Raw genomic sequence first — 26,028 nt, 5'->3', positions numbered from 1 at the left:
TGATCGTCATCGTTCTAGATAGTCGACCCCGGCCGCAACCACTACCTGCCTAAAGCGAGCGACGATCCCACGCATCGCGTGCCTGGCGAGGTATAGCATGAGAATTAACCATAAGCAAGTTAGCCAACCGAAACGTGCGATGCCCTGAACCAAGTTTTTAGAGCAGCATTTGCCACGAGATGAAAGGAGTGCATAATTAATGAGGCTCCTTATTCTGTGCCTTGTTTTGTGTTTTGACTGGTGAATCGGTTACCGCCAGGGCAGTGGGGGTGCCCATTAGCAGATTGATAGATAAGCCAATCGAAGACGAGAGCTGCTCTCTGGGGCACTAATCTGTCTTGAAACGATATCGCCCGAGGGTGCCAGCCAATCGAGACGACGCGTGGCGATCTATTTCCGAGTCAGGGAGTTGGTTTCAACAATTCCCCTGAATAAGCTTGATAGCTCAATCAAAAGGTCTTGACAGGTTCAATTAAGCAGGAATCAAAGATATCAGGGCCATTTAATTTCAAAAGTGCCAGTCACAAGCAATTGATGATACTCGAAACCATCGTCAACTGATACACTGCAGGGATATTTTGCTGCCGAGAAATGGAAGGCAATCGTTAGGGTTGCAAGAGGCTAGGAAAAAGTTCCGACGTAGATCATCTTAGCTTCCTCCCTGTTTCAATGGGCGAGGTTGCAATTTGCTAATAAGTGTCAAGAATATATTGAAAACATCTCCATTCCGCGGGACAACTAACGATATAGGGAGATCTATCCGGAACCTTATAAGATGACGATCCTTTGCATGTCACCACATGCCGGGTCATCGGCAGTCGTGGAAACATTAACTTATTCTCTCAATGGTCTAGAACTGTTGACATGGGGAAGCTTTGACAATTGTCATCACGCCAGGTTTCGGTCGACATGCCAATTAAGCAACTAGTCCGTCCTTAGTCCGGTTTGACCAATTGAAGAGGCGTAGGGCTAACGGCTTGGCTCCGCAGGTTGGGCTGAATTGTCGTGAGCACTATGTTTTAAGGGTTAGTTGAATATCCGAGCTCATTTGCCGGTCAATCCTCCGAGTGAGCCGTTCCGGATATGCATGTCCATTTGGCTTGGTGTAAGTTGATGGTATCAAGTGACGATAATGAACTTTTGTAACACTGACTCGTATGAGATAACATGGTTTCGATGGAGCGGTGAGGCTTTAACCTAGTTCAACAAGAAATTCAACAACTCTGTATAAAGTAAACTGTAATTGATATTGGGGCGAGCCATGTGCTGAACTCACAATATGTACGGACATAAAGCTTAGATACATAAACTTTTACCAAGAAGTAAACAACATCGTTCCATCCGTCTCTCATAACATTTCATCAATCGTCTAGCAGCTCGTGGTGACTCCAGAAGTAGTGCAGTACTTGCCATCAGGGCCAGATCCGATCTTGGAAGGCTCAGCGCCGCTTGAGTTACCCTCGTAGCGGTCGCAGTACTTGCCCTTGTTTTGGCATGAGCTGCTGATCTTGCAGGTGTCTCCGTAGTTGGTGTTAATGCCGCAGAGAACACCACCGTCGACGGCAACAGACCCTGTGATGACAACGTTTCGAGGACCGCCGTTATCCTTGCAGTTTCCGCAGCTGCGGACGAGCTTTCCGTAGTCCTCGGCGTAGAAATCCTTGATCTGGACGGTTCCACGGCCGTTGAACTGGACGATCTTGTCGCTAGCATGGAAAGCACCGCCACCGTTGATGTAAGAAGTTCCACTGGTCTGCTTGAGGGTGATGGCATCCTCACAGACATCGGCCCACCAGACGTTGTTCAGGGTGCTAAAGTCAAAATCAGCATGAGAAACGGTGAGTCGAGAGAAACTTGCTCACCAAGTACCCTTGCAGTGGACACCTTCGGCCTGAGATGCGCCGATGATCACATTGGAAAGAGTGGCGCCGTTCTCGAGAATGAACATAGCATCCTTCTCACCAGTTTCAGTCTGGCCTTGGCAAACAGAGGCTAAGAGAAAGTGTTAGTCAGAGGTTTGGAGACAAGGTATAAAGAGGCTTACGGCTTCGCTCGAATCGCTTCATGCCGCCATCGTAGCTGCCCTTGACAGGAACAGCAGTAGGGAATGAAGTAGCACCAGCAGACTTGGGGAGAGTCTTGGTGACAGCGGCAGAGGAGACGCCAGCAAGGGCGAGGATGGCAGTGTACTTCATGATGAATGAGTTGAGGTTATTCTGAAGATGTATGTAGTCAAAGCTGTAGGTCGTGATGCTGAGTGAAAAGTCTCTTGGCTCACTGGATCTCTCATCCCTTATATGTTCATCAACATTATGTGTTATTTCTTCTTGATATATCGGTTTCAATCAATCTTCCCCTTGTTCTCAAGGCCCCTGGACCTGTTTTTCGCTCATTGCACCAATTAGCATCGTATAATCACGCTCGAGTCCGAAAACGGCAAGCTAGTCACCAAAGTGAAACTCCGTTCAATGTTACATCTCGAACCAAAGCCAATTCTCATTCGAGGAATAAAAAGTCATAATTCTCCGTCTCGACTCGTTATTTGCGGAGACCAATCAAATGACCTGATTTCTACTCAACTTGCTCGATATGATCAGCTGCACGACGACCCGAAGTCTGGGGTAATGGAGATACTACCCCCAATATGAGCATGGGGAAGAATGAAACTAGTAAGGCTGGATGAGAGTCACGGGGCAAGATTGGTGGAATTTCGATCTTGCTTGTTTTTAGTGACGTGTCCACCAATTAAGCTTACCTGGAATATGAACAACTTTTAGTTCGATGCGGATCTTCCACGGGCATAATTGAAGGTAGTAACGTCTGACCCTCGTGGTTTAAAGCCGTGTACCCGTGAGGAATAATTTTGCACCTACGAGAGGCCAGCGATCGTCATGTTGTATCTGACCATAACCCTGCAGTGTTCTAGGCTTGAGTGAATAAACAGAGTCTCTCCTTCTTAAGCTTTAAGGTTACTTAGACCGCAACACGCTTGGATACCAGAGATACTTTGGGGGCAGCGGTGATGTCCGATTCTGGGGTTTGTGGACCAGATACGTATCCTGAAGCTTCAAGACTCTAGATGGTTGCGTGAACAGAGAGACGGTATCGAAACCTCATGTTTCTCAAGATCTGGAAGAGCATTGTTTCGAATTGCTGATCATATAGGTCATAGACTATATGCTGGAAGATCTACAGGGCCACCAGATGGTCCCAATAGCATGGGGCGCCAAGGGCAACTGCCGACAGGACCCTGCGACTTGGCAGCGTGGCTTTGACACGAACCGCGTGACAGGTGCATGATGCACCTAACTAGATGATAATTCTTCGAATTTGAGTCTGTAAAAGTTGGGTTTACTATCGAATACACATCTATAGTTGATGTAAAACCCAGCAAACTGTTCCTTTACTTCACAAAGTGATCTAGATCTCGCTGACCGCCTGCATCAGAGGACCCCCTTATGAGACTTAATTTTCGTAATTCACCGAGTTTCTTACTCCCAAGAGTCATCAGCGGGCTTTTCTGTCCAAAGTTCGGCTACTGAGGACTGATATGGCGATCTCCAGATGACCCAAGCATCATAGTTTACCTTGAGGCTCCAGTTCAGTCTTATTAAGATCAATGATTACGGAGATGAGGATCATGATTAGTTTTTGGACCGTGATATGCTATTGTAGCATCTGAAAACATCCTGACAGATAATAGATATACAGCAGGCCGTTTTCGTCAAGCCTTGTCACTCTTTTAAAAATGTTGAAGCGAGGGACAGTTTCCCAGCAGTCATTATAGTAGGGTATCATATTAAATCTCATCACGCTTGCTTCCATATGCAGAAATTCTCAAACAATAACCAGCTCCCCTTCAATTCGTGGCCACTCCAGCAACAACTCCCTCATCCATTTCCAAAATTCCTCCTGGGCCCATTGCCGTAACAGCTGCAAGTTATATATAATCTTGTAGATTCCCATTGAGCTTGATGTATCTCCAAAATTCTTCTTCTGCCAGAAAACCGTCTTCTCTCCCTCTGGCGTCGTAATGATGAGATGCCAATCGTGTCCTTGGATGATAATACCAGGTATGAAATCTGGTAAGTTCCATCTCTTGTCGCTGGTAGTCGTGAGCTCTTGTGCACGTTGCCGTAACGAGAGCAACTGTCGGAGGAATTGCCAATGGGCCGCCATCCAGACTTCCATCTGAAGCCTGGCGTTCTCCCAGCCTTCGCCTGTCTTCTTGGTTTCGATACTAACGGCGATAGGATTGTCGGAGAGCGGGGCTAGATTTGCGTGATTGAACATGCCGAGTGGGAGGATGTTCTTCAGGGCATCAATGGTTTCTGAAACTTGGGCAGATTCATCCTTCTTAGGATCGAGATACATGCAAAAGTCAACTTTCTTAGACGCTGACGTCACATGATACTCAGTGATGATTGGAGCAGTTGTACTAAGACAGTCAGAAGTTGCAAATTTTGCTGGACCGAATGTACTCACCTGAGTCGAAAGTCAAAGAACTGATCACTCCTAGGACCCTGCAATGGCCTCAGAGCAGCAGAAAGAACACGATGGTGAACTTCAACGTTCCAATCTGCCTCCGAGCAACCTCTACTGTTGCAATAGGCAGCCTCATGAAGAATCCACTGTACAGCCTCTGGCGTTGGCGTATGCCCGAGTTTGTTGCGATCGTCCGAAAAGAGGATGTTGCTCAGAACAGGTTGTCTGGTCCACTTGAACTCCCCGTATACGGAACGTTGAGATGAAGGAAGAATTCCAATGCCCGCCGAGGCGAGATCAATCTTGCCGAGGAGAACTTCCAACGGTTCTGGCATATTGGGAAATGCGCTGAGTTCTCTGGTGATGACGCCTCTAGTGTTGAGCGCAAGCGCGCGGAGTTGTTTGGTTGGCGAGGATCTGCCTGATGCTTGTGATGCTGACTGTGTTGAAGGTAGAGAGGTGCCGGATTCACTCCTCGGGGTCCTTATCCGTCTGGATGGACGAGGGGTTTCAAATTCATCGCCATGGTCGGTGAGAGCGTGCTTTCTGGGACTAGCCATGCTGTTGTCGCCTTGTGAGGCTTCTGGGGAAGGGAGGTTTAAGCGACGGCGCTTTGGACCTTGTCTCGTCTGGGGAGTAGATGTCGAGCCTGCTTGGATCTGTTGTAGCCAGATGTGTATCCGATTCTCTAGCGACATTGTCTTTGCGCACGAGAGTGAGTGGTTGTGCTGTCGTGGTCGTGTCGTCGACCAATGTTCAATTGCTCGATACTAATGTTGTCATTGACGTTTGTTGTTTCTATGCCCTAGGATAAAGAAGGCAGAATGCGAACCATTTTGATGATTAAGCGTTATCGCAATGATCTGATTGGATATAGAACTGATGTGTTCTTATCGGCACCTAGATTCTGCCTTTTAAGTGTCCTAAGGATAGCGTTGTCGTGGCAACATTTCTAGCGTTGCAGAAAATTGGCGGGTTCTGATTGGGGGCATAACGGCAACCCTGGCTCAGCCTGCAGGGATTCTGAAAATGTTGCTAAATTGCCAGGCAATGGATGAATGACCTTTGAGAGGGTTAAAATTGAATTGCAGTGTAGAGAGAATCATTTAACGCTCAGGCCAACATTGCATGTTGGTCGAGTTGACAGCGGCAAGTATTTTCAGCTCCGAAAGTCACACGTATGATCCAATCTGGCCGGAAAGAATAGCGGCTCACGTCCAAATTTAGTGAAGGACATGGATGTTTACGAGACAAGAGCAGTCCTACACGACAAAAAGACTTGGGCACATTCACTGTAAAGCTGGGCAAGCTTAGCATAGACTTGATTAAATTCATTATTGATTCAGTAGGCTCTAGACTAGCTAATGTTTGCACCCTAATAAGGATAGACAAGGGGGAAAATCGTCGAACGAAGCAAAACCCCCTCATTGATCTAGATACATCCCCTTAGCGGAACCTGTGCTCGTAGTACTTGTGCTCAAGCCAGATACGGTACATGCGCTCTTTAGGGTTTGGCTGCTTTCCGTCGACATCCAGCTGGTTGTTGTCGTACTCGATAAGGACCTTTCCATTGGCTCTGTTGTGGAACGCTTCAAGCTCTGCCTCACTCTCGGGCTTGAGATAACCGCGGGTAATGACCTGAACACCGTTCAAGGGCTCGCCTCGTCCAGTGATATGAGACAAAAGCTCGTCGACCTTGGCCTTGTACAGAAGGACTGGATTTCGCTCTGAGGACGTCTTGGTACGGGGTGTTGAGACGTAGATCTTGACATTGTTGGCCTTGTTAAGAATGCCGCCGGACTTGGCTAGTGATCGAGGGGTGATGAATTTGTTGGTACCCTGCTGGAGAGGCTTGATGATCTTGTTCTTCCAGTTGTCTCCGCGATCGAGGAAACCAGTGTCCATCTATAGCAATTAGATCTCAAACTCGAAGAGGACACCCGGTCAAAAAGATGACTTACAAAATGAGCGAACCAGTAGCCCTTGTCAGAGACGATGACGATGCCAGTGCAGCTAGAATCATGTTAGTAAAGTAACTCCGACAGCTGACATTAGGACTTCATCCTGAATAGTGAAGATATTCAGACATTCATGATTGTTTAGCCATAAACTTAGTCCGTGACTTACCCCATAAGACCCCGGATGTACTTCCGCAAGGGCTTTTCACCCCAAGATCCTTGCCCTGAGACAGCATCATGCTGGATAAGGTTCCAGTCCAACTCGTCGTCCTTTCCAGCGACACTGTCAATCTGCTCCATGACATATTCGTTTGCTGCCGATGCATCGGTTCCCCAAAGGTCCTCAATATCATCCAAAGACCTCTCTCCTAGTTCCAGAGAGCGAGGAATGGATTTGCCGTTGCCCTTGCCCCTCCCTTTGCTAGGGATCCTGCTAGGGATTTTGCTAGGTGCCTTGCCAGGGATTCTGCTAGGGATCTTGCTGGGTGTCTTGTTAGGCGCCTTGCCTTTGGGTGCGTCTTTGCCTTTCTTTGGGGCGGGTTTGGCTGAGCAGGCCCTGCAAGTCATGTCACAGACAATGGCGGGCTTCGTGATTGCCTTCGAGATGGCCCACTCATGAATGGCAGATCCAACGTCACTGACATCAGACAAAGAAGAACCAGATGTCTTCGAAACGGGAGAGGCCAAGGCAGAGCAAGCCAAAGAGAGGACAAAAGTGGCGAGGCGGACCATGGTGAAGGCGGCCTAAGTGAAGGTGAAAATGAAAGTGAAAGTGAAAGAATGGTAGTTATGAGAAACGAGTGAAAGATGTTGTAATGAAAGAATGAATGGAATGAATGACTACTGATGCATCTCGAACTTAGGGACTATTGACTACAATATATAGACCAGAGGTTGTCGTGAAGACCTTGGGCCCTGGCAAGTGATAGGATGCAGAGGTTTTCAACTGCCGAACTTGGGGTCCAAGAAAGCTTAGAACATATGTGATATGTGCCGAATTGACAAAAATAACCCATCTAAATCCTTCTTCAATCTACACGAAGTTTAACTGAACATTATTGTCATTTGAGATAGACGTCTTAAGTCATCTTGATCCCTGATGCCGAAGTCGACGTCAACTCTATTCTGATTCATAGGGATCTTGCTCGGTGAAGCCGACTCTCATACTCTTGAAGTCGATTGGGAGAGTATACGAAGCCGTGGGACTGAGCCATGTTAATCCCTGATATTAGCCAAGAATACTTTGAAGCAAAATATTATTTCATGCTATGCATGCTAAGAGCCAGCTGGACAGGCCTGTGGTTGTGCAGGGCAAGCACAGACATATCTCTGTTTCAGCATTTGGTAGCCGGATTTAAATTCATCCAAGACAAAGCTTGTCGGCAAATTCCGTACAGACTATGTACGTTTTGGGAACTGGGTCTATAGCCAGTGTCATATTGAAACATGGACGGCACAACCCTCATTTGATGTAATTCTCAACGAGATGTCTGGGGTATTTTCAACAAGAACCTCATCTCTTCAGTGTTGCCCAGCCCTTGCCTTTTCGGCTTTTACTACTTTATTTTACTACTCCATTCCGCTACTATCAGCTCCTTGTTCAGCAGAGAGGAGGAAGTCAGTGCCATAAGAGCGAGGCAAACAGAAAAACGCACAGAGTGGCTTGTCCGAGTTATACAAGAAGGCAGTACTGTAGCCTTTGTCTTACAATTGAAACCCATCATTCCCCTCTGCTTCGATCTATAGTAAAAGGTTTGCGCATACTATAGCCATATCCTTTCTCAAACGTAGCAGCGTAGACAATTCGAGTCCCAAACAGTACCTTGCCAGGCTGATCTACGACGTATTTGCAGCTTGTCTGAGCATTGAAGTTTATAGTGTCGGACCGACAACTTGACCTGCTTGAATTGGCCAGAACACGTACGCAACGAAAATGGAATAAGAGAAAATAAAGAGACGGGAAAATAATTAAGCTTTCAGCCGTTTCAGGTTTGACAGGTTGCATGAATTTCTGGAGGATTCCCGGTAGTTGGCGCAATATCTGTATGCCTGGTGAGCTGTATTGAGTTTTTCTCCTGTAGCTCGGGTCCTCATTGGGTACAAAAGTATTTGGTAGTTACTTATAAGTGAGGTCAAAGGAGAGAATAGCATGGGGCATCACCTATCTCTGGGGCTTCTTGAACTCACCAGCCTACTACCGCCTACCTACCCCGACCATTCATCATAGTAGCATGCCATGTCCTGCATGAACTTAGCGATGCAGTCTCCGCATCCCCGCCGCATGCTTAATGATGCGATCCGCGAAAAATCTCTATCGCAGCTCATCGCTGCCATGGAAATGATCAAAGCCGACCCTCGGTTTCTTTGTTCTCTTCAAGAGTTTCTTCCATCGATCCTAGGACGTTGTGTCCGACATGGGAGCATCGACTTGGTGAGATATCTTCTCGAGTGTGAAAAGGCACCTGTCGAGTCTCTTTCACCCCTTGCTGTCGCTGCAAATACCTCCATCCCTCTTCTCGAACTGCTCGTGGATCATGGCTGGGATCTCAACAAGGCTGAAGCCCACAGATTTCTTAAGCGGGGCGATAAACTAATCGACCTCGTCTGCGACGATCATCAGTTGGTTTGCTGGTTGGTTGAGCATGGCGCACGGGTCACGGACGGCGAGGTGGACCTCTATGAGATCTTCCCACAGCCGGCTCCATTACTAGAGACGTGCGCTATCAGGGGCTCTATTGCAACGTTCCGCTTTCTACAGAGTAAGGGAGCATTACTGGGCCATCGGACGCTTCATCGAGCAGCCGGGGAGGCGGCGTCATTTGGTGCAAACCCTTTCACTTATCGAGAAGTCCACGATGAGATGACTGAAAAAGAGTCCAGGACAAGAAAGGACCGAACGGAAATGTTGGTGTTTCTTGTGGAGGAGTTGAAACTGGACATCAACGCGATGGACTCTGCTGTGCCATATCGCGCTTACCATTGGGGAACTCCTCTATGTTATGCTGCCGCAAAAGAGAAAGGAACTCATGTAATAAGGTGGCTGCTTGAGAAGGGAGCTCAGCCTACAGTTGAGGCTGCACAGAATGTTGCTGACGCAGAGATGCTGGCGAAGCTGACAGGATGCACAGAGAATGAGAGAATATTGCGTGAGTGGAAGCAGATGCACTGAGATAGAGGAGTGATGTTAGACAATTCTTTTAATATGATATGCGTATCTAGAAGACAATACTCTGTGATTAGTGTCCAAGACTGGAATATAGAGAGATTATGACGCGGTTGAAGGACTGAGAGTAGGCCTTGGGTGATGTATCGATTCATGCTTCGCCAACCTTCGTATAGATATGCCATAAGTAGGTATGCAAGCGACAACACGCCTTTGCGTCACCCAGATAAGGAGCTTCTCTTGACCTCCTTTTTTATAGTGGGGATTTCATAGTTTCTCATCCAAGCAGAGGAGAAGCGGTGAGGTGATGGAGATACTGAGAAATTGACACGAGAACCGTAGTGTAGGTAAAAGGCAAATAGGAATTCCAAATGGAAGACGAAAAATTGATAAAATAGAGAAAGAACAGCCGAGAAACTTGTTAGAACCCAAGCCTATGTTATTATCGGGGGCATGGAGTTTGTGCACTCCATGGTGTCTTTGAGGAGCGAAGGATGATACAAGCTAGTAGGTGAAACTCGATGGGTCTAGCTACGGAATATAAGCTTAGAACGATCCGGATCGTATGATCTTCACATGCGCAGTGGCTGTGCAGAGACGACAAGGGAGCCACACCATCATGCAGATAGATTAGATCAGATCTTTGCGGGGAGACGATCTGTGGCTGGCCACTATGCCTGGGTATCAGAATATATCGTGGGCCCGCTTTGGAACATATGATATAGTCAAGGCTCGTGAATATATTTGTTGGAAAGTCTTTGAGCCTGGATACATTGACCGAAGCCGAAGGAAAGAGGCTCATTGCGGGTTGCCCAATCCAAGGGCCTATGGTCAGTCACCAATCTACTTGTAAACTGTTAAGATGTCACCACTGGGCTAGAGGTTCTTGTTGTTGTGTTTGCGATCATGAAGCTCATGATTCAGACATGGTGTTGTCAAATGGAAATGGACATGTGCATTCGCAAGTCATGTCAATCATCTGGCTTGTTGGAAGTTGGAACTACGACATATGCTTGCATTGAGGAGGCCTTGATGTTCAATTCCCTTACTACACAATTGTTTCAAATTGTATTTTACTCACTATTTTAATGTTCTTCCAAACGCATGTACAGGGTAGTCCTCACGAGGCCTTCTCAACACTGTCCAGACTGATCTGCCCGGATTTACAAGGATGGAACAATGATATGATACTCTTTCACCTTCTGGATACAGAATGCCAACGAAAACTCCAAATAGATGCCTGCCCGGAGATCGTATGTTGGAAACTCTCATGTGAACTGCAAAAATTTCCCACCGCCCCCAAAATCTCCCACAAATGCGGAGGATGCGGGATGTAAAACCTCGCTTGCCCGCGGTCTCTCTCGTCCCAAAGGACCGATAAGCTCGTCAGGAGAAGTCTGCAGAAAAAAAAGGGGGGTTCGACTCTGTGGAGGAGGAGTGGCTCTGGGGGAGGCAACAGCTCCTCGGCGAAATACATACCTACACGCCCCATGAAGGGGACTGGACTGGGGAAGAAAAAAGAGGGCGACGAGGCGGATACACGACCTGTGGGTAGGACCGAGAGAGAGACCCGGGGGAGCGTTTATCCTGCGTGAGATGGGGAGGGTTGCATGCGTGCGTGCTGGCAGGTTATCCCCGGATGGAGATTGAGGGGATTAGCAACACGGAGAGATTGGAGAAGGTTTGGATCGGTGAGACGTTGGAGATGTTTTGAGGTGAGAGATTTAGAGGTGAGGATCAGCACGACGTCAACAGACATAGAGTTCAATGGCCTAGCATAGTACAAGCCTCAATTATGTATATAAAATTTCACAAGAAGAATCTGCTAGTCAAATGATACAGTTGGTCATTTGATCAAGTGCATATTGATCTCGTGTCTAGACTTGAGTAGTTTTGACCGCATGTGATATTAATCTCGGTTCATGTATATTGCATTTCAACTGGTTTGTCATAGGAAAAGAAGACTATGGCTGTCTCCGAAACAAAGACCACAACCGTCATCCGACAGGATGGTCAAGATCAGGCCGTGGTCGACTGTCATTGCCAAAACATTCCGATATCCTCCATATTCTAGACCCCGTTCCAAGGAAACGGACTTCTCCATGCCATCCATCACCCACGATCTCTAACTTTTTTCTCTCTCTCTCCGCGATTAATTGCCGTGCATGTGCATGTTGCGCGGGCTCCGCACTCCGTTAACTTTACTCTGTTCCTTGGCTTCGACTTGGATGGAACGGCTTAAACGTTCGGGTCCGAATAGCGTCCACTAATTATAAGTGGGAATACGCATCGAGTATCGCCGAGTGCCTCTTTATTTCGGCCCGTGTGGATACGGTATCGTGTTCCGCCGTTGCAGAGCCGCATTAGCATGGGTGGGTGACTTTTATGATGCCACGGGTCCAGGGGTAAAGGAGGCTCTGCGGGAATGGAAACAAGGCACGGAGGTTCGAGAACGATTCTTTGTGCAATGTCGAGTTTGTGTAAGTTGGCGCGTGGCGATTAATCCGACGACAGTCGGTGATGGATGCAATTCAGATGCGCAAATCACGACAATTGAATGCATGCTTCTCTACCTTCTGTGTTGGGTTGTTTTGCTTTGTCGCAGATAACAAACAATGCCTGCTCGGTGTTATCTCGCACCATGGCATGCCCTGTCTTGATCTTCTGTCTTTGTTCCAATTGAGTTTCCAAGGCTTATCTCTGGACCCAAAAATGACCGAGCACAGCGACGTTGCTATCCAATCCATGAGCTCTGTTCTAACCATGGAGCTTCAATAGCTGAGCATGCTCCGCTCAATTCGGCCAGTCTCTAACATGCGTGGATAAGACTCGAGACATTTGGCCGAGTTTAGACCATTTGAGAACCATTACGAGAGACAACAAAATAAACCTCACGAGAATGCAGGAAATAAAGCGGCGATTTGGCTTTGTCGGAAATACCGTTAAAAAGATCAGATCAGATGCGGTATCTGACGGGAGATGAATGCCGTGACAATAACATCATGTTTTATTTGGCCACAATCAGAATCAGGAATTCGAGAGGGAGGAAAAAAAACACCAGAATCTAGCATTCGGAAATAAAAATCTGCGCGAGCCCGACGTTCCAATCATCAGTCGGACCGACCGATTCGGCGACTCTCGGTGTCATATCATGTGAATGGGGCTCTGCTCAGCGAACGAGGCGAGCACCGGAAATATGAGGGAGCTGACTTGACTAGCAATGTCGGCGCGAGAAGGGGAGATTGCAATTCATTGATGAACGCGTAGTAAATTAGCTGCCAGCAGAACAATATTCTGACTGTTGCTACAGCCTGTCCTTCACCTCAATATCTTCACCTTGGAAGAACCTGCGTATTCCCGTCGACGCAGGCTCTGCCGAAGATCTTCGCGCCAAGAGATGCGACCAGAAGACCAATGGAAGCAAAAACTGGATCCTTGGAACAAAAATATGGATCAGAGTGGTTCCATTATCCATCTCACAGGGTCCAAAGTGCGTCATCAATGCCGAAGGCGCCGGTAGTAGAAAGGCCCAGAGGGACAAGGGAGAAAAAAATTGTCAATGTCACCCCACGTACGTTTGTTCCCACCGTTTTCTGAACGGAGATGAATCTGGATTAAGGGCCACTAGGGGACCTCCGCTAGACCAATCAGCCCACGGACGGGGTGTGCGTTTGTGATTGTCGATGAAAGCGTGGTGAGATGCCCGGCACAGGAATGCTTACCTCACACAGTTCGAGCCTCTTTCCATGACGTGACTCTACGGGCCTTCTATTCACAGTTGCTCCGCTTCTCTCCAAGTCTTGGTCCCTCGAGTCCACAAACCTTAGCTCACCTCACCCACGTCAGTCTCCGCAAGTCGTTTCCCTGAGCCCCCCGGGGTTTGAGTTTTCGCTCAAAGCATGACCATCAGAGGTCATGAGATGGACCCATTGGCATGGTCTTGGTCTCTCGGTGCCCGCGATGCTCCTCGACGATCATCCCCACAATAAAGACAGTCAAAATGGCACCTCTTCGCTGCTTCAATCTCTCTTCTGGCTCATCACAGCATTCGTGTACAACACTTTCACAACATCAATCACACACTTACAACATTCAATTGACCAATTGGTCTAACAACTACTTTCAATATGAAGTTCTTTGGTAGTAAACGCCATGAACATGCTGGCGAAGGTCAGCATCTCGAGAGGAAGCCTTCTCCCGATACCGATGGTCGCATCACCTTCCGGGCCTGCTTCATGGGCCTGGTCGCATCGGTAAGTTCCCAACACGACAACAAGCCATCGCAATGGAATTAAACTAACTAAAGTAGATGGGTGGGATGATATTTGGCTACTCTTCAGGTCAAGTTTCTGGTTATTTCATGATGAAGGATTACGGCGAGCGATTCGGTGTTCCCAACGGCGACGGTACGTACGAGTTCAGCGCCGCACGACAAGGAACTATCACCGGTCTTCTCTCCATTGGCTGCTTGTTTGGATCTCTCGTTGCCGGCAACCTTTGCGATACAATTGGTCGCCGTAAGACCATCTCCATCTCTGCTCTCTGGACCTGCGTCGGCACTATCATTGAGGTCGCCTCTCAACACGCCTGGTACCAACACGCCATCGGTCGACTTGTAACAGGCCTTGGTGTCGGTGCTCTGTCTGTCGCTGTCCCCATGTACCAGAGTGAGAGTGCCCCCGCCATCATTCGAGGTCTCATTGTCTCTTGCTATCAGCTCTTTGTCACTCTCGGTATCTGGTGCGCCGAGATGGTCAACTGGGGTACCAACCACTATGATGGTAGCGCTTCCTGGAGAATTCCCAATGCCCTGAACTTCCTCTGGGCTCTCCTTCTCGGTGTTGGCATCCTTCTCCTTCCCGAGTCTCCTCGATTCGCCTACCGAAAGGGTAAGGTTGAGGAAGCCCGAAAGACCATCGCCAACCTTGCTGGCCTCGACATCAACTCCCCCAGTGTTAACCGACAGATCGACGACATCCGAGAGAAGCTCGAGGAGGAACAGGCTCTTCCCGAGACCCGCCTTGTCGAGATCTTCACTGGTCCCCGTATGGCCTACCGCACCATCCTCGGTATCACCCTCCAGGCTGGTCAGCAGCTCACTGGTATCAACTTCTTCTTCGTAAGTCAACTCAATGGGACCAAATCGCAACAATCAACTAACAATCACAGTACTTCGGAACCACTGTCTTCGCCTCCACTGGTCTCAAGGACAGCTACGTCACTCAGCTCATTCTCGGCTCCGTCAACTGCGCTTGCACATTTGGCGGTCTCTATGTCGTCCAGAAGTGCGGTCGCAGAAAGTCCCTGATGATCGGCGCCGCCTGGATGATGATGTGCTTCTTCATCTACGCCTTCGTCGGACACTTCGCTCTTGACCGACAGGACCCTCTCTCCACTCCCGCTGCCGGTGCCGTCCTTGTCACCTTCTCTTGCTTGGCTATTGCTGCCTTTGCTACCACCTGGGGTCCTCTTGTCTGGGCTGTCGTCGCCGAGATGTACCCTTCTCAGTACCGCAGTCGATGCATGGCCATCGCCACTGCTACCAACTGGCTCTTTAACTTCCTCATCGGTTTCTTGTAAGTTCCCTCACCATTACACTTCCCATTGAGCATTCACTGACAATTCCCAGCACTCGATTCATCACTGATGCCATTGACTACTTCTACGGTCTCGTTTACGCCGGATGTTGTGCTGCCCTCGTCGCCATTGTCTTCTTCTTCGTCATCGAGTCTAAGGACCGAACTCTCGAGGAGATCGACACCATGTACGTCCAGCACGTCAACCCCATCACTTCTTCCAAGTGGGTTGGCGAGCCCCACGGCCCCAAGCACGCCCGCGTGGGTGTAACCGACGAAGAGGCTTCTTCGTAAACAATCGTCACCAACAAACATCTCATCACAACACGCACGACTCACAACTCACATCATTCACGTACACACATCACTATAGAAGTTACGGATATGGACACACTATAGACATGCAGCCGGACTGCCCGGCGAGTAACGATTGGAACGGACGTTGCATTTTAAAATTGTTTTCGCGCAAGGGTGCGAGGAAGTACATAACCCAAAAGAGCATATTATATCCTTGTATTTAGTAGCATATTCTGCATAATATCATTTTCGCTACGTTCTCAAACATTGATCAGATAACCTTTGTGACACGTTCTTTACTGCTCAGCCTTCACTGCGTTATTCTCCAGTACGAGTGAATTGACCATAAATACTCAGATTGTGGCTGGCTGAATCGATCGGTGCAGCCAAACAGACGGAGAACACGAACGAAGCTTGCCTGGTGTAGGTTAGCGGGGGCGTTTGGGCTCCCTCTTTTGGCCAGCTGATGACTGTCTTGGGTCTAGATCTCGCCAAGCTGAGATGTGAATCGCCAAAGACATACACTATTTGATGTAGAGCATTCTTTGTGCATGAAACTATTTAAAAAGGCCCAGCTGGAACTCCGTGGCATAAAAGCAGCGCACAATTGGTCGAATGCTTGCTCGGATACATAAAGAGACCACTTCCAGAAAGTGAAACTCTTCTTTATCTTACCGTATTCCTCTGTTGAACTCGAACCGTGAATCTTGTCGCAACATCACGACTTCACTGCCCGCTCTTCAATACACTGAACATGGCTTTTTCGGGGCCCAGTCGCGCCGCTGCATGGACGCTCTCACTTCCTACATCCACTCAACCCGTTGAATCCGCCCGTCTTCCAGACGATGGAAGCAGAGGGGGCTCAGAGTCCATCATCGGAGAAGACCTGCGCCAATTGGTTGCCCCCTATGATTTTCAAGACGGCGGAAAATACCGTTGTACGTTGCTACTGAAGAGAAGAGATTGAAGAAAGACTGATTGAGGATTTGCAGCCATCGTGAAGATTCAGTCTCGATTCCAGGACCAAGGGCATCAGACATGGATGATGGGAAGCGGATGGCTCATTCGTCCCGACCTCCTCGTCACCGCCGGTCACGTCGTCTATGACTGGGGACGCAATCTTGGTGCAGCTGATCAGATCAAGTGCTACATTGGCTACAATGGCAAACAGTCTGTCAGGTCACCTCAGGTCCAGACGCGATTCGGCGCCAAGGTTGTGACTCCCGTTGAATGGATCGAGGGTTCGAACAACCGTACAAAGGATGTTGCTTTCATTCGACTTGACAGGCCTTTCACGGGAGACTTACGACTCTTCAGCTACGTCAATACCCCAGAAAAAGGCAATGGCACATACCTGGGTGTCGTCGGATATCCGGGTGATCGAACCTTGGAGGATGAACAAGGAGCTCAGATGTACGAGGAGTTTGCCAGGAGTGACTATAACATTGGAGAGAGTCCTCGCCGTATGGTCGAATATTCGATTTCAACCTTCTCAGGTGCGGTTGATCCCCAGCTGGCATCTCTCGAACTAATGCTGACAGTTTATTAGGACAATCTGGTGCCCCAGTCTTACGCAAATCCGACGGGCGACTCAATGCAATTGGAACTCATAGCTATGGCGGCGGTGGCTTTGAAAATAACTCAGGCACTGCGATTGGAAATGATTATGGTAATAATTACAACGATTTGATCAGTTTGTTTGACAATAGGACGACTTTCGGCGATGTTGGCAATGTCAAAGTCGTCCAAGTTCAAACTCAAGACCGAGAAGTGAGTACCTATGGCTTCATTTGTGACGTCTCTAATTCCTGCCAGACAAGCATCAATGAGCCTCACGGTCCCACTAGAGGCCGCCCCGGGATCGCGGTTGAGACTCCGAGTTTCGAGGAAGAAAGCTTCTTCGACACCTTGAAAAGTGTAGCCAATGTGGGAAGAAATGGCTTCAACTTTCCTTCTACCTTCCTCGGTCCCATCGGTGCCCCTCTTAGTGCAGTAGTCGGAACTCTACTCGGGTCACTCACAGAGAGCACGCTTTCTCAGGGTAGCGAAACCGTTGTAAATGGTCCCGCCGAACGTGCGGTGCTCGCTGAAGCTGCTTTGCAAGCTATCCTTGCGTCAGACCACGATGAGCATATGATGGAGGTCATCAACAAGATGGGTCACTTTTGGAAAAGTGGTGCACCAAAGGCTCAAATTCTCGCTCCTGCTATCACTCCCATCTTAGGACAATGCAGCGTGGAACTTTCAGGCCAAGTTGCTCCAGAGACCAACGACACCAAGATACCATCTTTCCGTGATCGTCGTCGCTTGGAAGCCGACATCACAGAGAGTGCTGCAATGAGCGACGGAGCTGCCTTTATCCAAGGTATACTGGGTCCAACTCGGCAACTTGAGGGAGGAAAAGACGTTTCCGAATGGCTTGGCCCCGTGCTCGTTACTGCGGTCTCTGAGTCCAAGCCTCTTACGTCTAAGCTCACCTCTACTACTCTCTCACGCATGGAGTCCATCGAGGCACCCACCTCTAGCGCAAACGAGGATGCGACCAGGATCTTGATCAAACGTGCTATCTTAGCAGACGCGGCTCTTCAAGCCGTAATGTCCCTACCCCGCGAAAGGCTAGTCGGGTTCAGGCCCACCAACGGACGTGGCGACGACGCAAGCATCTTTGATTTCATGAAAGATAAAGTTCAGATATTTGGACCCAATGCACTCGACATTGCAAAGAAGGCGGCTATCAAGTTTGGGCCTCGTCTCACCAGCGATGCCAGTTCGGATCCTCCAGGTCCTGACACTCAAGTTCCCCGTCTTGGGCAGCGGCCGAAGAAGCCGTCATTGATGGACTATCTCAACCAAAGCGCGACCCGTTTGGACCCGTTTTGAGTAAGGTTTGGGCCGCTGCAGATGGACTGACTGACTTTGCTGATCTGACTCGATCGTCAGGCGGTTCACGTGAGTCCGACTGGTCAATGGGATGTGATGCGGGGCAGTAGGAGCAGTCACATGCCCTCGGCAGGATATACACTATAACCGGAACCTAAATTCTAATACACGATGATCTGAAGCCGTTATGAGCGTCAACCGAGGTATTGATGTCATTCCTGAAGAGTAACTTTTGTCAACTCGGATAATTATTGGCTAGTTGACGCACCCATCCTTCCAGGGCTGACGATCCCTGAACCTTTTTTAACTGGGGAGCCAATTCAGCTAGGAAGACCTGAGTAGCGTAGCAAACTTGACAACGTGACTATGATTCATGACGCTGGCTTGAGATCTCAAGATCTTTGTCCAATAAAACTCAATTCACGGAACCACCCGAAGAGATCTACATCGGAGACATTATCTAGTGAAGCTTAAATCTCCTGACAACGTGGGCCAAGGTTGAGATATTCGCACTGGTTGGATGGTAACGAAACAGGTAACTCCGCTTTTGGGATTAGTGCTTACTCTGACATCGTACCACCTTTGAGCTCCGCACTCGCAGAATAAACGGTTCCGAAGAAAGAAAGCCCGTGAGAGGATTGCGGAGCTATGGAATTGCTCAATTAGGATACCGCTATCCTCCAAAGAAAAAGTCCCGTTATGAAAACGGTTCTCAGTTGGTTGGGTGCTGGCTTTTGATCCTAGCTGAAATCCAAAAGCATACTGACTAATAATCCTTCAGTCCAGAGGACTTTGAATCAACCAGGTGCTCACGGAAAACCTTTGCCCTTGATCATTCTCACGAGAACTGATATTCATGTGCGCAGGTGTTGGTTTTCAACCTCCTTCGACCAACACGACATGAAATGATCTGATGTTGAATGTCGAGTGTCGTCATTTTCAACCTGCGAGAAGTAGGCAAGGCAATGATCCGCAATGACCCCTGAAAAGACCTGAGTCTAGAATGAAGGATCTATCACATGTTGGTCAAAGAATAAGCGCTATTACGACAACCCATCCAACAGATAGTTATCGTATAAATGCAGCTAAATGCAGCACGAAGGCAAAATGCTACGCCAAGAACTGACAAACAACCTATTGCCTTTCCGTTTATCACCATCATGACTGAACACACTGACGAGAATGACAACAAGAGAACTGAGTGCACCTTTCCACCTGGAAGCAGGCGCGTGGAGTATGAAGACCTGGATCCCGCCCAGAAAAAACTCGAAGACATCTTGGCCACCATGAAGCATGACCCCACGGGCATGGGCATAAGCCATCTCGGCCGAGACGGAATCTATCGATCCCTCACTGCTGATCGCGATGTTGTCGATGCCGTTCCTTTCCCGCCACCTCTCGTCAAAGCAATGCTTGATCGCTTCCCATACAGCGAGGAGGCTGTCAAGGTATACCGCGGGCTTGATGGGACAAAGACGCCGAAAGAGCAGTGCTACAAGCCTTTGCCAGGAACCTTGCCTCCTCCGCTTGAGGAAAAGCATCGCGAGAGGGCGAAAAAGGGGGAGGAAGACTATAGAAAATGGTATGAGGAGAGGATGAAAAATATTGATGCGGGCATTTTTGAGAGGAGAGCTGTTTGTTTGATGTCGGACCATGACCTTGGCCCAGAGGCAATGGCCACAAAATAAGGGAGATATCGGAAATTGGTGGACCGATGTAGTAAGAGAGCTAGGCTCTGCGTGGTGATTAAAATCTCGCAGCCATATCAACTCTGGGTCATTCATCTAAGAAGCACACTTGAGACAGACCAATCACTCAAATCGCTCTGGGGAAGTTTATGATGGGCTTCGGATGGACGATAGGTCGACGACAAGTCTCTGGTTCATGTCTTTGGCGGTATTCTGCTGTACCAGGGGTCGGTACGCGCAGACCTTCTTCTGAAGGATGCGTAAAGGGCCATGGGTCTCTTATACCCCTTAAGAAATTATGATCCGTTGTTGTCCACGGTCGCTTGGTCTCCTTCCGGATACCCAACTTCTCGCCTTCGTATGAGGTGTTGGTAGTTTGCTCGTTTGTGAAGCCTGGCATACACTGACCTTCCCTGGCTCGATGGACAGTTTTGAGGATGATGCTTTGGCTAGCAGGTGACGATTATTTGACGCCTCTGTCTAACCCGCCAAAGAGCGGTCGATCAACTGTCGGACGTCTGAAACTGTCCCTCGCATGCTCAAGAAAGCGTCCTTCTTCGACAGGCGGATAGAGAAAGGTTCCGGAGTCCAGACCTCAAAAGACATTGAGATGGACCAAGATTCAAGTAGGCCATGGGGTTATCAACGTCTGTTAGGCCCCTCTCGGACTGGTTGTACCTGTCTCGCGGTACATATAAGGGGGATTGATGCGGAGATGTGGATGAGAGCTCAGGACTTGGTGTTTGTTGACCAGTGATATAAAAAAAAAAAGAGATTCGCGGTTGCAAATCGGAAAGCAGGGAGATCTATTTGGCCAGAAGTGTGATTTTGTGAGTGTTGTTTTGCGTTGATAGTCCGGACAGCTGATGCTTGCATCGCGAGGCTTGTCTCGTGCGGACGTGATGGCAGAGAGGTCGGCGATCCCTTTACCGAGTAGCAGCAAAGAAATGAACGCTGATTGTAAGGCATTTGGCTGCTGCACACAGTGAGTCAAACCAGAAAGCGACAGATAAATGTATTGCCTAAAGAGATTTGAAGTTTCATTTTTCGTGCACTGGATGGATTGAGATGAAGTCGATTGCTTTGTCCGTTGCGCGATTGCGATGCAATCTCTCGTTTGTTTGGTGACTTTAGTGGGCCCTGCGTGCTACAAGCAAATGCTGCACTGCACTGCACTGCACTGCACAGGCGCTGCGTATTCTCTCTTCATCATCAGCCTTGAAAATGCACCTCACTCCAACTCTCTTTGTAAACACGCGCTGACGAGACGGAAGCACAGAGTCGCGTCTTGGGGTTACACTGAACCGCCTAATGCGCCCCAGTAGCGAGCGCATCGCTGCTGACCCCGCCAATTTTGATCCCATCAACATCCGCACTGAGCTGAACTCCAAAGAAACCAAGGCTGTGCACCATTTCACTGCAGGCCGCAGCCGCTGTCCATAATGGCAACAACAAATTCAGCAACAGTCACAGAAGACTGCGCTGTATTGTCAGTCATCGATTTACTCCGTGTTGTGTTTAGTCGCTGACCTCGCGCTAGTTTTGGCCATCATGGCCCGCTCATCGCCAGCGGTGACAGAATTGGCCTTCGCACCAAGATAAAGGCTCAGCTCCGCTCGGTACAAGCGTGGGATTGCGACACATGGATTGGCCTCGCACTCGACTTTCCCTTGGGAAAAGGCCAGGAGGCGAACGAGGAGGCCGGCTTTGGCGTGCGGTATCGAGGTGAGTATCATTTCAGGGCTGCCGCAGCGGAGCTAACTCACATTTCACCAAGCCCCAGAACATGGCTCGCAAGACAGGTCAAAGCTTTGCGATTACCAAGAGATCCGAATCAAGTTTCCTCGTAACTTCTCCTACGAAGTCCAGCAGGGACAGTTGCCGAGTACGTTCACGAACGAGCACCTCAGCTATGTAAAGATTTATTTTGGTGAGGCTCGGGCTACAATCGAAGGCTTTGGTGTCCCATTCGCGAACCAAGAAGATCACCAGGTTGAAAGCTGGATCAACGGAAACGCCCCCATCGTATGGAAGTACCATCTTCTGGACATTCTCCAGCAGCAAACTCTATACCTGGTCTTACCCGCAAAAAGCAGTCTTGTCAAGATCCTCGGTACTGCTCAAAACTCATCGCCTTTCCGATACCCTTACAGCGAAGACTTTTCTTGGGATCTTACTCGGTTTGAGAAAGAGCTCCGAGAAAACAAGGGCCAACAGTTCTCGCCACTTTTCAGGTGAAAGAAGCCATCCTGATGATTGCGAACCATATTGACGTAATCAAGTCACCCCACTGATGTTTCGCACATGACAGCTGTCAGCCAGTCTATTGTACAGGATGTAGTGTGGCTACGCCAGGCAACGGAGCGGTTGGGGTATACGTATTCGAAGTCCCTGGGATATACAAATCCGAGGTTCGTTGACCGGCTTCATATCCCCTCAAGGAATCCCGCGCGTATCCCAGCCTACTTCTTTTGGTGTAAGGCGCCGGATACTGATACTGACGGCAAGGAATGCCTTCACCTTGCAATCCCATTTTCTGAGCCACTCGTGAAGGCAATTGGCCCGGCTTCGAAGCTCCTCATTCAACAGAGAATCTTCAAGCTGCGAATTTTTAACTCGCGCGAAAGTCAGAAATACGCCGAGGTAGAATGGTAAGTTTCAGGTACTCCAAGTGCAGAGCAGTTGCTGACACTCATAGGTTCTGCCGCCTTGCGCCCTTGGGAAAGCTGGATCGATATGCCCGACATAGAAAAAGCACTACTGATCTGATCTTGGTGGTTAGGCCAAAAATAAACATGTACGACTTCCGTGATGTGTTACGAGGCGCAGATCATCCCCGCAAGAAGCGCGGCCATATCATCCGCCGCCGCCACCCTTTTCTTGACAAGCTCAAAACGTTTGACGACCGCCAAAGTGCCAACGAAGCGCTATTGCTTGACGGAGAAAGTTGGAACTACGTTTCTCTAGGATTCCACTATGAAATCAATCAACGGCAGCGCCAGGTTGAGGCTGCCCTCTCGTTTCATCCTCAGGCGCTCCCATCCAACCCGATTGCATGTAGGGTGGCAACAAAGGTTTCTTACCATGGTTATGAAACAGATGACTTGCTAGATGACATGAACGAAGAGCAGCAGCAGCTATTTGATAAAGTCAAAGACAGAATGGATCTACATCGATCTGTTTTACGCGGCACCGGATTCTATGACTGGATGACGAAGACTGATGGCAACAGCAAATGCAGGCCACTCCCAACGATTAACTTTCTCGATATTGATGATGAAACTTACGTCAATGCCATCCTCGAAATGGTCCTACCCAAAGATCGCGCGCGTTTCAGATCTTACCTGAGCAACAGACCACTGGGCATTGGCATCATCACAGGTGTAAGTAATCTCAACCGATACCGTGATTAGCACTGACTTAATGGCGTTAGACTCCAGGATCCGGAAAGACATCATTGGGCGCTACTGCAACATTGGCTTTACAGACAAAGGTCGACCAAATTCTCTGCTCAGCGCCTACCAGTACGGCCGTAGACAACTTCGCATATCATCTCGATATGCAAACTCGGGATATCACAGAAAAGTTGAACGCAGGAAAGTCTCTGGATGACCCAACCCGGTATCGTCGCAAGTTGACCATTCGATTGTACTCACTCGACGAAGAGGTCAATGCCTTTTACACGCTTATTGCGAAGCCTGAACTCGGCAAAGAAGTTTTAGATGACTGGAAACTCCCAGGAGAGCCCAATACGGATGTCAATTGGAAGTTCCATTTGTCTGCTGCCTACTGGCTTTTGCTTCTCTTCAGATCGCCCGCTGTTGATCGGAGTCTTGGACCCGATGATAGCTTGGCTTTGCATAAGATGCAGAAAACCATCGATGAAGATGAACAGCTCGAACCAATACGAGGCGGCTTCCCGGAAGTTATCACGGAACATCTAGACGATCATTTCTCTGGTCTCCTGGAGATGTTACTTGAAGAAGCGGACATGCTTTGCTTTACACCAAGTGCTCTAGGAATATCATATGGATCAGAAATACCTGCAAAATGGAAGAGGAGGGTGGCACAAGGAGTTGTAATTGATCAAGCAGGAACAATGGACAGACCTGATCTGTACCGTGTCTGGGGAAACACGTTACTTCCATGCTTCCTTATTGGAGACACAAGATCGGAGCCGCTAACAATTCAGACTCCTAGTGAGACAGAACTAGGCTCTGAGAACTATTACAATCGTTTTGCGGGGGACGGCCAGCTCTCTGGTCTAGAGTTCCTTCAAGCATCTGGCCTTCCGGTCTTTCGTCTCGATACACAAGTTCGTATGGCCAAGGGCATGTACGACTTGGCTGCCCAAGTATTTTACCCCCAGCTCCCGCTTCAGTACCACCAGCCCGACCACAACATTGCCGATCAGCAACCAGATGTCGGACGAGAGCTCGAAGCCTTTGTGCGAATGAAGTATCCAAAGATACGCAAACCGCCAGGCGGCATTCTGCACCAGCCATTGTTCATTCATCGACAGAACTCAACGATTTACAAGGATGTCGACGGCTCACAGGCCTGCCAAGAACAGGACAGTGCCATCTTGAGTTTTGTTGCTGGGCTAGTCACCCACTCAGTCATTGATCCCGAACAGATCGTCATTCTGACACCTTGGTTTGCCAATACTGTACTCATCGAACGCAAGCGCAACCAAAAGAGGTTCGAACTTTTGAAGAATATGCCGGAAGCCGCCACCATCGAAAGCTATCGTGGAAGAGAGTCCGATATCGTTGTCGTGGTGATGTCCACCACGCGTGACACAGGGCCCGACATTACTGCGAACGAGCACTTGCTCATCACCATGCTCACCCTCCACAAGAGCGGATTGGTTATTTTTGGGGACATTTGTACGAGTGGAGTGATCGGAGAAGATCCCACTGGGAAGCTCTTCAAGATCAACAAGCCTGGGCAAGAGCTCAATGCGTTGCAGAGGATTGATGAGACACTCTTTGATGAGGGGCGAGTCGTGGTATTCTCTACCAAGCTGGGGAAGTCATGACCGGAGCTGAGGTATCATACGGCTGCTTATACTGAGTGAATGGGTAATGGAGCTTCTGGTGTTGTCAGATAGGCGAATTGTTCCTTATGACTTGGAAGGATGTCAATAGAAGGATATCCCTCCGGGCCGAGTAGTCCGAGCTCGTACCAAATATACCTGAAATTCCCTTACCATGTAGAGTTACATTTCGGAGCAGCATTTGTGCTTGTGATTGTACTACGTCCTACTGACACACCTTTCAGCTTTATACTTGTCATTCTTTGGTTGACATCTAATTCACCTGACCATGACCACCTTTCGGCATAATGCACACTGAGCTATTAGGCAACTAAAAACCTCCAAATCTTCTCTACGTCATTGTGTTTCGAGAGCCGAGGGTTTCGCTTGAACGAATCTAGTGTTTGGTGTACAAACTACAAGCTCGCGTGAGCCTTTCGGCCCTACTTCCATTGGTGTTTCGTCCAACAACACTAGGGCTAGCTGCAGAAGAGTTCTGGAATGAGGTTTCAATTGATGTTATGCTTCTCCTGAACATCATGTCCTTGAAACTCGGCTGTTTCAAGTATCCGAACAATCTTGTTTCCTTCTCAGCACGACAACGGACAGCGTCAGGAAGATCAAGCAGCAGAATGTTGAGCAACAGATGAGAGCGGCTAGAGCCCCCTGTTTGCTGCCCCCCCGGGATACTTCAATTAAGGCAATAATTCCTATCGCATTGCAGAGTACCAATTGAACTTTGTCATGGGGGCGACATAACATCGCAACACAGCAGTATTTGAGAGGGGGTACTGCCGCCTACAAATGTATTATTATCGATTACACATATATTAGCCCTCTAGTTTTAGCAGCCAGGTATCGCTAGAAACCCATTTTTAGTTGCACAATCAAGTGTCTGCTGATTTAAGCTCTTAGCCATGAGCCTCAACTGCAAATAACACAA

The 26,028-nt window shown here is 48.7% G+C and overlaps 8 protein-coding genes across 8 annotated transcripts; 5 read left to right on the top strand and 3 right to left on the bottom strand.

Moving 5' to 3' along the window:
* Positions 1-1,369: 1,369 nt before the first annotated feature.
* Positions 1,370-2,195, bottom strand: FSUBG_1541 (pectate lyase; the record flags this gene model as incomplete). The annotated part of the gene is made up of 3 exons (XM_036679219.1): positions 1,370-1,811; positions 1,863-1,992; positions 2,045-2,195. The coding sequence occupies 3 exons, from the start codon at positions 2,193-2,195 to the stop codon at positions 1,370-1,372; spliced, it is 723 nt and encodes a 240-aa protein (XP_036543015.1).
* A 1,642-nt stretch (positions 2,196-3,837) lies between these two features.
* FSUBG_1540 (uncharacterized protein) lies at positions 3,838-5,183 on the bottom strand (the record flags this gene model as incomplete). Its single annotated transcript, XM_036679218.1, has 2 exons — positions 3,838-4,438; positions 4,486-5,183. The coding sequence occupies 2 exons, from the start codon at positions 5,181-5,183 to the stop codon at positions 3,838-3,840; spliced, it is 1,299 nt and encodes a 432-aa protein (XP_036543014.1).
* Positions 5,184-5,931: 748 nt separating this feature from the next.
* On the bottom strand, positions 5,932-7,175 carry FSUBG_1539 (uncharacterized protein; the record flags this gene model as incomplete). The annotated part of the gene is made up of 3 exons (XM_036679216.1): positions 5,932-6,390; positions 6,447-6,498; positions 6,613-7,175. The coding sequence occupies 3 exons, from the start codon at positions 7,173-7,175 to the stop codon at positions 5,932-5,934; spliced, it is 1,074 nt and encodes a 357-aa protein (XP_036543013.1).
* A 1,525-nt stretch (positions 7,176-8,700) lies between these two features.
* On the top strand, positions 8,701-9,612 carry FSUBG_1538 (uncharacterized protein; the record flags this gene model as incomplete). The annotated part of the gene is made up of 1 exon (XM_036679215.1): positions 8,701-9,612. The coding sequence occupies one exon, from the start codon at positions 8,701-8,703 to the stop codon at positions 9,610-9,612; it is 912 nt and encodes a 303-aa protein (XP_036543012.1).
* A 4,121-nt stretch (positions 9,613-13,733) lies between these two features.
* On the top strand, positions 13,734-15,476 carry FSUBG_1537 (major facilitator superfamily transporter; the record flags this gene model as incomplete). The annotated part of the gene is made up of 4 exons (XM_036679214.1): positions 13,734-13,859; positions 13,916-14,725; positions 14,776-15,182; positions 15,236-15,476. The coding sequence occupies 4 exons, from the start codon at positions 13,734-13,736 to the stop codon at positions 15,474-15,476; spliced, it is 1,584 nt and encodes a 527-aa protein (XP_036543011.1).
* A 757-nt stretch (positions 15,477-16,233) lies between these two features.
* On the top strand, positions 16,234-18,359 carry FSUBG_1536 (glutamyl endopeptidase; the record flags this gene model as incomplete). The annotated part of the gene is made up of 4 exons (XM_036679213.1): positions 16,234-16,417; positions 16,472-16,975; positions 17,029-17,249; positions 17,295-18,359. 4 exons carry the CDS (start codon positions 16,234-16,236, stop codon positions 18,357-18,359), a joined length of 1,974 nt encoding a protein of 657 aa, XP_036543010.1.
* A 1,160-nt stretch (positions 18,360-19,519) lies between these two features.
* Positions 19,520-20,047, top strand: FSUBG_1535 (uncharacterized protein; the record flags this gene model as incomplete). The annotated part of the gene is made up of 1 exon (XM_036679212.1): positions 19,520-20,047. One exon carries the CDS (start codon positions 19,520-19,522, stop codon positions 20,045-20,047), a length of 528 nt encoding a protein of 175 aa, XP_036543009.1.
* Positions 20,048-21,489: 1,442 nt separating this feature from the next.
* Positions 21,490-25,088, top strand: FSUBG_1534 (DNA helicase; the record flags this gene model as incomplete). The annotated part of the gene is made up of 6 exons (XM_036679211.1): positions 21,490-21,536; positions 21,588-21,772; positions 21,825-22,281; positions 22,330-22,698; positions 22,746-23,430; positions 23,481-25,088. 6 exons carry the CDS (start codon positions 21,490-21,492, stop codon positions 25,086-25,088), a joined length of 3,351 nt encoding a protein of 1,116 aa, XP_036543008.1.
* Positions 25,089-26,028: the final 940 nt, after the last annotated feature.

Source organism: Fusarium subglutinans (genome assembly GCF_013396075.1).
Source record: "Fusarium subglutinans strain NRRL 66333 chromosome Unknown NRRL66333_c0000008, whole genome shotgun sequence".
Classification (NCBI taxonomy): Eukaryota; Fungi; Ascomycota; class Sordariomycetes; order Hypocreales; family Nectriaceae; genus Fusarium; species Fusarium subglutinans.
The sequence above is the reverse complement of the archived record's forward strand: the minus strand, read 5'-3'. Positions and strand labels throughout refer to the sequence as shown.